The sequence below is a fragment of the Lolium rigidum genome, chromosome 6, assembly GCF_022539505.1.
Source record: "Lolium rigidum isolate FL_2022 chromosome 6, APGP_CSIRO_Lrig_0.1, whole genome shotgun sequence".
Taxonomy (NCBI): domain Eukaryota; kingdom Viridiplantae; phylum Streptophyta; class Magnoliopsida; order Poales; family Poaceae; genus Lolium; species Lolium rigidum.
The window spans coordinates 263463931-263474903 of record NC_061513.1 but is presented as its reverse complement, the minus strand read 5'-3'; the positions used below and the strand labels follow the sequence as shown (position 1 = coordinate 263474903).

Here is a 10973-nt window from a genome sequence, read left to right as displayed (position 1 = left end):
TGCTTTAAAATTTTCACTAAGGTATGTACTAATAGACTAAATTATGTGGCTGATCACATGGTGCATCCTACTTAGACTGCTTTCATGCAAGGTAAATATATCCTAGATGGGATTGTAACCTTGCACGAAACAATCCATGAGTTGCATCGTAAAAAGTTGAATCGGGTGGTTCTCAAAATATAACTTTGAAAAAGCCTATGATAAAGTCAAATGGTCCTTTCTTCAACAAACTCTCGAAATAAAAACTTTTCTGATTAATGGTGCACCTTAATTAATAGCTTTATTTTTGGAGAAAGTGTCGCCATTAAGATCAATGATGATGTTGGTAGATACTTTCAGAGGTGATCCCCTACCTTCAATGTTATTTAACATTGTGGCTAGTATGCTGACTATTATTATTGAGTATGCTAAAGGTGACGGTCAAATTGAAGTAGTGGTCCATCGTTTGGTTGATGGGAGGCTGTCTATTCTTCAATACGTCAATGACACAATTCTGTTTACGGAACATGACTTGGAAAAAGTGAGAAACCTGAAATTAGTACTATCAGCGTTCAAGCCATTGTTAGGTCTTAAGATAAATTTCCACAAGAATGAATTGTTCTGTTTTGGCGAGGCTCAAGTCGAGGCCAACCTATATGCCGAACTTTTCGGATGTGAGCTGGGTAGTTTTCCAATAAGCTATCTAGGGATTCCGATCCATCATCGGAGACTCATGCTTGCTCAATGGAAACTCGTTGAGGAAAGGTTACAGAAGTGTCTAGTAGTTGGAAAGAAAAATTACTATCTCTATGTGGAAGATTAGTTCTCGTAAATTCAGCACTCATAAGTAAGGTATTGTATATTATTTATTTTTTTCAGTTGCCTAAAGGAGTTTTGCATACATTGGACTATTTCCGATCCAGATTATTTTGGCAAAGAGATAGTGAAAATAAGAAATATCGGTTGACTAAATGCAGTGTTATTTGTCGTCCAAAATATCAAGCTGGACTTGGTGTCCATGATCTGGAAGTTAAAACAAAGCCTTGTTTGAAAAATAGCTGGCTAGGTTGTTAACTAAGGACGACGCATGGAAAATTTGTTGCGGAAAAGTATGTTGGCTCAAAAATGATTTCTCTGGTTATATGGAAACCTGGAGATTCTCATTTTTTGGCGCGTATTATGACAACTAAAAAGCACTTCTTCTCATATGGTTATTTTTCTAGTAGGGGTGGGCCAGAGATAAAGTTCTAGGAGGATAAGTGGTTGAGAGCAGACATCCTTAAAAATAATATCCAGCTTTGTACAATATTGTACGTCATAAAGGTGATACTTAGCAAAGGTCATGGAAACTTCTTCACCGATTATGGCGTTTATGCCTGATCTTATTGGTTCTCGTTGGCATCTTGAAATGAATTGCTCCAACATTTTGCTTCAGTCCAACTGATAGGGTTCTGATGAATTCCGCTAGGGACTTACTAAGAATGGTAAGAATGGTGTATTTTTTTGGTAGGATCCATGTATAAAGCATTAATTGAATCCATTCAACCGGTAGTTATAATAGACGAAGATACCTTTAAAAATAAAGGTTTTTGCATGGTATCTTCATCGTAGAGTTATTCTTACTAAACATAATCTTGCAAAATGCAACTGGCATGATTGTATTAAATGTATTTTTTTTTTCACAACGAGGAGACTCTAAAACACTTTTTCTTCAAGTGTTAGTTCGCTAGGTCTATATGATCAATCATTCAGATAGGTTATAGCTTATAGCACCGTGAAGCATTGCAAATAGTTTTGGCGATTAGCTAAACGGGGTGGATTTTAGGTTCATGTTACTTATCAGAGTGAGAGCGATTTCCGTCATATGGTCGCAATAGCTATGTGGGAATGGCAAGTTTTTTTTTAAATAATAAGAGTTCTTCTCTTATGCAAGTCATCTACCGGTGTACGACTTTGTTCCATTTATGGTTGTCGCTTCAGCGCACGGAGGACCGCAACCTCTTTACTGGAGGTGTCTACACGGTTGTAGGGTACGGCGAAGAAATTTATTACCTAATATGGGTGGCTGCATAATCGTATGATTGCGTCTCCTTTGGTCTAGTTGGCTTTTTAGACTTTTAGTACTTATTTTGTTGCGACTTATATTTCTTTTATTCTATTTGTGGATAGTTGTGTGATGTATGTATTGCTTAAACCTTTTGAGTAATAACGCACCATTTATCGAAAAGCTAAAACTCTTAGGGGCTTATGTGTCATTTCCTTAGTGTATGACGCTACACTGCCCAGCGTGAGATAGCAAGCGAAGCAAGAGACGCCAGACAGGAGCCCGTCTTCCTCCTCTACCCAGCGGTCCAGCAAAGGAAACAGCGGATTCCCCACCTCGCCGCCGCCGTCCAGCGCGACGCCGCGGAATCCCTCTGCGCCCGGATGTAAGCTCCTCCCCTCCTTCTGTCCCTGTAGCCCCCCTCGCCCTCCCGTCTCACGCGAAGCGTCCGCGCGGGGGGATTTGGGGGGTGAGGCAGAGTCCGATTTGCGAGCTCTGCCTCTGTTGAATTGGCTGCTGTGCCGCGCCAGCGAGCGGCGAGAATAGCGCTGCTAGCTAGGCTGCTCGTCGCCTCACCCTGCTGATCACTCGTAGTACTAGCACTGCAGTGAGAGTGTTAAGTGGGGGAAGCTAGCTAGGGTTTCAGCGGTTCTTGGCAAAATGGTGCACGAATCCTTTTTTGGGGATTTCTCTAGTTAGCATGGGAACCCTCAGTGCTTTTGTTATCCAGCTTCTCCATGTTTTGCACTGCCCTGTTAATTTGTTGGCATGGCTATCTCTATTGAGTGGGTAAATTGCTTCTGTTATCCAATTGGTGTTCCATGATTTGCTATTATCTACTGACATGCTTATGCACCAATGATACATCATACATCATGGTTCTTTGTTCAAATTGCTCTAAAGCTGGATTTAGGCATTCTTTGAATTGGGCTCATATTTGGCAGAGGCAATGGATAAATTCGTGCAAGTTTACAGTGGTGGGGAGCTGGTGAAGGGCCCGAAAGGGGTGGAGTTCGGGGACCTCTCTCAGGAGGGTATATGGTTCGAGGCAGCACCCACATACGGTGAGCTGATTGACGCTGTGTGCAAGAGGCTCGGGTTGGATCCGGCGACGCACAGTATCCGTGCGCAGGGCCGGACGAATGTTGGTGGGGGTGCGCATCGGCACTTCATCATGGTGCCTATCAATGATGATATGTCCTGGAGTAACTACGTCAAGGCGGTTTTCAATGGCACCGACTGGAATTGCTTGGAGGTTTATGTTCAGGCAGAGAAGCGTTCGTCTGCAGAGGCGGTTTCTTCAGAGGTTGAATTGATGGATAGCGAACCACCGGATGTGCAACGTCAAGATGCGCCACCACCAGATCCAGCACAGGGTGCTTCTCTGTTTAATCCTTCGATGGTGAACACCTTTGCACCAACCGTGCATTCTCTGCGTGCTCGGCTACGAAAACCAAGAACGAACACCAGGACATATGCTGCCAAAGGTGGCGCAGAGGTTCAGTTTGGGCAATATCACACTGGAGCTTCGGAGCCAGTTGATACAACCATCTATCCTTTAATTGGGTTGTATGATGAGGATCACCGTGCTCGTGCTTTAGTGTCAGGCAAGGTAGATAAATTACATACTATGTCATTTATATGCAGACAATTTTGGTATAATAATAAACACCTGATTTGTGTTTCCATGATTTGGCACAGAATCTGACCGAGCTCAACCCTCGTAACCGCGAGCCTCTCCGGTTTGACAAGCGGTACGAATGTTACCTTAGAGCAGCTGGGTTGATCGGGCTGGCAAACATTTCTAGGGCTGGACTGCCCTCCATTGATCGTGCACTCGTCTCTGCGCTAGTTGATCGGTGGAGACCTGAGACCCACACTTTTCACATGCCCTGCGGTGAGCTCACAATCACACTACAGGATGTTGCCATGATTCTTGGACTGCCTATCGCTGGCCGTGCTGTCACTTCAAACCAAACAGAGTCCCACAGTGAATTGTATCAACGTTACCTTGGGAAGATGCCTCCATCAGATAAGACCCGTCATGGTTTGAAGGTTGCATGGGTCAGAGCTGAGTTCAATAACTGCCCAGAAGACGCTGATGAGGAGACCGTAAAGCAGCATGCAAGGGCATACATACTTAGCCTGGTCGGTGGTCTGTTGTTTCCTGACGCCTCTGGTGATAGGTACAACGCATATCCCTTTCCGCTGATAGCTGATCTTGAGAATATTGGGTCATACAGTTGGGGTTCCGCTACTCTGGCCTATCTCTACAGGGCAATGTGTGATGCTTGCAGGAGGCAGTCTGACCAAGGTAATCTGACTGGTTGCCTTTTGCTCCTTCAGCTTTGGTCATGGGAGCGTTTCCCAATCGGCAGGCCGGATATGGTAAAGCTAAAATACCCAAACGTGGAGGAGCTAGAGGATGAAAGGGATAGACCTGCAGTTGGTCTCAGATGGGTTGTGGGTGTGTGCACATATCGATCAGCTCCAGCACGTTGCTACGAGCACTTCACAAATGAGTTTGACTTATTAACAGATGACCAGGTTGTATGGAGCCCATATAGGGAGGAGCGGGTGGAGAAACTACAGCTTGCACCTATATGTACCCAGGATTCTCATTTGTGGCTGACCCAAGCACCTCTAGTTTTTTTCTTTATGGTGGAGGTTTACACACCCGAGAGGGTAATGCGCCAATTCGGTCTTCATCAGGAGTGCCCACCACCATATCGGGACACAAGTATGGAGCTGCATTGGTACGTTCAAAGATATCTTTGCTAAATATTCACATCTTCCTTGTTGGCTGTGCATGAATGTGTTCTGTTCGAGGAAGTTATAGATCATGTACCAGTATCTGGCCATCAAAAAGAATTCTGATAATTTTGCAGGTGTCGCCGTGGAAGGGTTCATAATGATTGGGCAGATAAGCACAAGTCTTTTGTGGATATGTGGGAAGTCAAGGAGCAGCTCGTTATCAAGGAAGAACGACCATACAATCCTGCCAACTACATGGATTATTTGCGGTGGTACAGACGGTCGACACGTATCCGTCTCTGCACCCCAAGGATAAGTACTGGCAACCAGGCTGGGCCATCTGGGCCTAGTGCAATAGCTGACCCTGAAGATTCGTTGCGTGCTTCTCGGCTCCGGTATACCCCCAGGGCTCATTTGATCCACGCAGTGGTAAGATATTCTGCTTGTGAAATGTGATTTTGTTCATGATACACGTGCTGTTATCAAGTGTAGGGATTTGGATTATTGTCTTCTTTATACACATGGATATGTCTGATGCATTGATGTTTCGTCCCAGACCGACAAACTCACGATCCTGGCGAAGGAGGCATCTGCTCAAAAGGGGTGTTCCAGAGGCGAATGTAATGCTTTCATTGAGCTAGTCACTAGAACATGTGTAGAGCTTGTTGGGGAACTTGGCGGATCATCACTTTGCGACATTGCTGCTACGGTTCCCTGTTCATTGACAGCATCAACCGTTGCATCTGAACCTGAGGTAGAGCACCAGAGGGATAATGAGGACGGCATAAATGATCCCATGTTGCCTGATCAGGAGACTGAGCCTGGCCCCGATTCGGAGAGGAGGACTCGAAGCCAGGTTGGCCACACACAAGTGGACGACACAGTCCATACAAATTCACCACCAGGCAAGAGGAAGAGAGGCAGACCGGGCCCAAGATGAAAACTGCTGTTGTATCACAGCCTCCTTTGATTCTATCGTGTTCCCTGCCATCTGTCTGCTGTAGTTGAGCCATCACATTGATGAAACTAGTCAAAATGACGCCTGTGTGTTTCTTGGTGTAAGAAGCTGTTGTCTGAAGGAAGGACATGATGGTTAGCGAGTTCAACAGTTCATAGCTCCGACAAAGTGTAACACTGGGCGGCTCCAGAAGCAGCAGGTTGCAGACAGTGATGGAGAAATTGTCTTAGATGGCGTATAAGCTCCCCATGGCTCACCATTAGGTATCTGCATTGCAGGTCTACAACGACCACATGATTTCCCAGAAAAGGTGTCGTGTGATTGCTTCAATCAGGCCACAAAGATCGCCGGCAATGGGTACCAGCCTAGGTCTGATGTTCCCCCACTTCTCTGCTGTTTTGTATCTGTGGCGTGTGCTCAGCCCCGTGCCTTGAGGTGGTGTTTATGTTAGTCCAACGAAACCATAATGTTGTAGCGGGGAATTGTGCATGGCAATCGATGCATCTCCTTAGCCATGGCTGCAATTTGCAAATCATCTACTGATCCTCAGGTATCTATTCCCCCTACTGGCTGGCTGCTCCTGCCTCCCCTTTGTGGTGCATTATTGTATGGTGTGTTCTGTTAGATTTCTTTATTTTTTCCTATTCCATTTCCATCAGTCATACCACCGTTTACATTTTCTTCTCCTCAAAGTAAAAGATGTGAGAAAATTAAGTCAAGTAATGGCGATGAACTGAACTTGGCAAAGCTTATACTGAAATGATGCATCATGGTTTGAATAAGTATGTACATAAATCAATGCAAGATAAACTGAACCGTACGTAATAATCTAGAACAGCTTGAAATTAGAGAATTGAGATCAAATGCTATCAAGCTGTGATTTTGCTTACTGACTAGTGAATAAATACGTTCTGCAAGGTACATGACATAGAGCATGTCTAGCGGATACCCTAAATTTTTGGGACTCTAAAATCATTTTATAGGTTCCACTTAATAGTTTCGGACAATTGAGCCTATAAATCCCAGATTTCAGCATTTTCTTTATTTCAGAAATGAACTCGAAACGGTTTAAACTTTCTCAAACCTGCAGACAACTAATTCTTCGTGCACATGGATAATACTAAAACTGCATAGGCATATTGTAGACAAATATGTTTCTCGATGCTGCATGATACTTGATCTTGTGTTTGTGAACGATATCAACCAAATGCAGCTCAATTGCATGTTTTCTTCTTCAATGCACTTCTTTCGTCCTCCGTTCTTCATTCATCTTCTGAGTTGCCTTGTGTGCTAGTTTTAGCTTTTCTTCAGTCTTCTTCCTTTCTTCTTCGGATTTCTTCTTCTCATCGGTTGTGAAGATCGAATTTTATAATGTAAGCATTTTTTTCTCTGGGGAAATGTTTAAACTAGGCTGTCAAACCCACGATACCTCAAGCGAAGGCAGCGAGCGATGGGGGGTAGGCACTACGGCGACGGGGGGAGATGTCCCTAGTTCTGCTCTGGCCATGGCAGCGGGAGGCTCTGGCCTCTAGGAGTTTCTCTTGGGCATCAGAGTCGAAGGAGACAAAGGCAAAGCTTGAATCAAAACAAGAGAAGTCGATGACCAAGATTTAGAGGCCTATATAATTTGGGAAAATTTGAGAAAATTTGTTGAAGGACATCGTTATTTTCCAGCGTTTGCCAAAACACACCGTCGTGTTTTTGCCAGGTAGCTTACAATTGTGTGACATATGTGCCAGAGCACACCACCTCTCCAAAAAAGGGAAAAATTGCACTTTTGGCTGAGATGACCATGCTATGACTAATTTTGAAGAAAGTGTCAAACTTTTTTTTTTTTGACAGGTAGTGTGTTTTGGTAGTTGTGTCACAAAATTATAATGGTATAATCAGACGGTGCGTTTGAGCAAACAACATAAAATAATGGTTTATCCTGTAGCAAAAATTTCCCTAATAATTTTTCTTTGGAGGCCCAACAAAATACGGCTTGTGCTAGATTTTAGCTTCCGGCCCAGTCCCTAGTTTATACAGATCTGGCCATTTACGGAGTCAGCTGCTCCTGGAGTTGTTGTAAAACTCCATTTTTTTTGAGCTGGGAAGGCCATCTGGTGTCCCTCGCCGCCGCCGGCCGCCGGCCGCCGTCTCCTCTCCCACGCCATGTCCTCTCCCGGCAGCCGCGTAGCCACCTACTTCCGCCGCGCGCGCCTCATCGACGAGCTGCGCCTCAGCCTCCGCTCCCCATCCTCCTCCCGGCCGCCGCCGCCACCCGACGACCCAGTGGTCGCGTTCTACGCTATCCGCGCCGCGCCCACGGCGGCGTCGGCTCTCGCATTCTTCCGCGCCATCCCCACTCCGGCGCCGCTCCCGCTCTTCCAGGCTCTCGCCGCCCGCCTCGCCAACCCCGCGTCCCTCCCCGACCTCCACTCCCTCCTCGCCTCCTTCCCCCTGCCCCCTCCCCCGCTCCTGCGCCTCCGCCTCCTCGCCGCCGCCGGGGACCACCCGGCCGCCCTCGCCGCCTTCGCCTCCGTTCCGGCCGATCCGCACCGCCCCGCCGACGCGCACAACCTCGTCATCCGCCTCCACGCCGGCGCCGGGAACCACGCCGCCGCCGTCGACGCGTTCGGCGCCATGCTCCGCGAGGGCGCGCTCCCCAACACGCGCACCTACACCATCCTCCTCCACCACCTCGCGGCCGCGGGATTCCTTGACCAGGCGCTCGAGGTGTTCCGGCTCCTGCCGTCGCTGCGCGTGCCACGTATCCCCCAGCAGTACAACGTGCTCGCCGAGGCGCTCGCCGAGGCCGGCAGGTTCAACCGGCTCCGGTGGCTGGTCCGCGAGATGGTGGCCGTCGATGGCATCATGCCCAGGCGGCAGATGCGGGCCGCCATCGCCGCCATGAGGGAAGCCGGCCACACAGAGGGCACGGAGGGTTTCGTCGAGGAACTCTTGCCGAGCCCGTACGCCGTGTGCGGCTCCGAGGGCGAGGGAGATAGCGAGGAGGAAGCGGAGGATGGTGATACGGATCAGTGCGGAGCTAATAAGGAGACGCAGCAGCTGAAGCCATGGCTGCACCCACGGGAGCTAGCGAGGGCGCTGGAAGGCTGGCACCCTGAGGACGTGGCGGAGCTGGAGGCGGCCGGGATTGTCTGGACGCCGCCGCTGGTGAGCAAGCTCCTGAGCAATTTCAGGAAGGCGACAACGGCGTGGAAGTTCTTCTGCTGGGTGGCATGCCGCCCAGGCAGCGGCTTTAGGCACGACCTCCACACCGTGGCGAGGATGATCGGCATCTTTGCCTGCGCCGGCAAAGTTGAGCTGGCGGAGGGCCTGCTCGCCAAGGTGCGCACCGCCGGTATCCTCCTCCCGTTCCTCACCGTGCGGCGAATCATCAACTTCTATGGGCTCTCCAAGAAGGCCAACGCGGCGGTGCGGGTGTTCCGGGAAGCCGACTCCATCTGCGGCCCTGTGTCACGGCCCAACCTGGCGCTGCTCTGCTCATCGCTGCTGTGGACGATGCTGAAATGCCACCGGGTCCAATACGCCACTGAACTTCTGGAGGAGATGGTGGTGACCCGGGGCGTGGTCCCGGACCTGCAGACCATCTCGGGTGTGATGGAGCACGTGGCTGGCGCGGGCATCCTGAAGGGCGTGCACAGGCTTCTCGGGCTGGTGCGGCAGTGTGAGCTGCGCCCCGACGGGCACATGTATGTCGTGCTGATCAGGGCCTACTGCAAGGGAGAGCACACGGCGCTTGCGGTCAGGGTGTTCGACGAAATGCGCGGGGCAGGCATCGCCCCGGACTCGCCCACCGTGGCGCTGCTGGTGAAGACCCTGTGGCGGGAGGGGAAGCTACGGGAGGCAGCGCTAGTCCTGGAGAGGTGCGAGGAGATGGTCGCAGCATGCGGTGGCAGGGGCCTCCCAGCGGCGTGCCTGGGCCACACCACGAGGGCCGCTGATCTGAACAAGGTGTATGGCATCTACTCCGGCTGCTTCGGGCAACAGCCTGATGCAGAGAACTTGACGGCGAATCAAGCCATTGGTTGATGCTCCGCTTGACTTGACAATTCAGATATTAGTTGATCCAAGAGCACGGCAGTTTCTCCAGTACTTCACAAATGAGTTTGACGTATTAACCGATTCCCAGGTTGTATGGAGCATTGGAGTCCATAAAGGGAGAAGTGCCTGGAGAAAATACAGCTTGCACCTATGTATACCCAGGATTCTCATTTGTGGCTGACCCAAACACCTAGTTTTTCTTTTCTTTATGGTGGAGGTTTGCACACGGAAGAGAGTGATGCGCTCAATTTGGTCTCCACCAGGAGTGCCCGCCACCAACACCGGTGGTAGCATTCGTAATGAGTGGTAGAACCTCATCGGTATGCTCAAAGATGTGCCTCGCTAAATATTATTATCTCCTACACTGGCCATGCATGATTGTGTTCTACTATTCAAGGAATTTATGGATCGTGTATCAGTAGCTGGCCCTAAGGTTTCGTATGATTTTGAAGGTGTCGCCGTGGTAGCATTCATAATGATTGGTGTCGTGGTATCGTCACGGCATATGCCATAGGGTGGCTAATCGAAGGTGGTTCCTGAGAGATCTCACGGCGGTATCCGGATGCGGGTATGGGGACGAGCGACACGGCGACGTACCCAGGTTCGAGGCCCTCCGATGGAGGTAACACCTCTACTCCTGTCGTGAGTGTATATGATGATCACACAATACAATGGTGCTCCTAGAGCTGTGTCCGGCTGCTCTCGGGAGGCTAAGGGAGACGATGGTCTCTCTCACGGGAGCGGCGAGGGTGGAATGAAGTGAGAATGATCGATCCCTGCACGAGAGGGGTAGTGCGGCTTATATAGGCACCGGCACTTTACATATAAGACCCTATAGTCTGCGGCCGGCTTGGGCGGCTCCGGCTTCCGCTCCTTCCCGAGGCGGTGACGTCGGGAGCCGTTGAGGCCTCATGGCCTGTCCCATCCGGCTGCCAAGGTCGGCGGCATGGTGAGGAGGTGTCCCTGTCGCCATCGGCCACCTGTAGCCGGTACGGCTCGACGTAGACCATGATGGCTTTGTCCGGCGCGTGGCACTATTGCTCCACGGTGCCCCGCGCTTTACGGAAGATGAAGTCGGCGTGGACTTTGGGAACCGGATCACCAACCCGGTTCCTTCCGGTGCAAGACTCGCCGGCCTCGAGTCGGTCCGAGGTACAAACCCCAAGTCGGATATGGCTTGTAGAAGCC

General features: G+C 49.6%; 3 protein-coding genes across 3 annotated transcripts; all 3 read left to right on the top strand.

Moving 5' to 3' along the window:
* Positions 1 to 2972: 2972 nt before the first annotated feature.
* Positions 2973 to 4267, top strand: LOC124664055 (protein MAIN-LIKE 1-like; the record flags this gene model as incomplete). Its single annotated transcript, XM_047201661.1, has 2 exons — positions 2973 to 3635; positions 3725 to 4267. Coding segments are annotated over exons 1-2 (1206 nt in total), but the record flags the coding sequence as incomplete, so codon positions are not given.
* A 10-nt stretch (positions 4268 to 4277) lies between these two features.
* Positions 4278 to 6037, top strand: LOC124665650 (serine/threonine-protein phosphatase 7 long form homolog). The gene is made up of 3 exons (XM_047203045.1): positions 4278 to 4779; positions 4912 to 5206; positions 5334 to 6037. Exons 1-3 carry the CDS (start codon positions 4304 to 4306, stop codon positions 5715 to 5717), a joined length of 1155 nt encoding a protein of 384 aa, XP_047059001.1. The 5' UTR covers positions 4278 to 4303; the 3' UTR covers positions 5718 to 6037.
* Positions 6038 to 7889: 1852 nt separating this feature from the next.
* On the top strand, positions 7890 to 10019 carry LOC124667345 (pentatricopeptide repeat-containing protein At5g66631-like). The gene has a single exon (XM_047204640.1). The coding sequence runs from the start codon at positions 7890 to 7892 to the stop codon at positions 9771 to 9773; it is 1884 nt and encodes a 627-aa protein (XP_047060596.1). The 3' UTR covers positions 9774 to 10019.
* Positions 10020 to 10973: the final 954 nt, after the last annotated feature.

Bases quoted from the DNA above. Each gene is read 5' to 3' on its own strand.
- LOC124665650 (XM_047203045.1), top strand. From the start codon at position 4,304: ATGTGTGATGCTTGCAGGAGGCAGTCTGACCAAGGTAATCTGACTGGT. The intron at 4,780-4,911 runs GTACGTTCAAAG...ATAATTTTGCAG, and splicing joins ACAAGTATGGAGCTGCATTG to GTGTCGCCGTGGAAGGGTTC. The intron at 5,207-5,333 runs GTAAGATATTCT...GTTTCGTCCCAG, and splicing joins CTCATTTGATCCACGCAGTG to ACCGACAAACTCACGATCCT.
- LOC124667345 (XM_047204640.1), top strand. From the start codon at position 7,890: ATGTCCTCTCCCGGCAGCCGCGTAGCCACCTACTTCCGCCGCGCGCGC.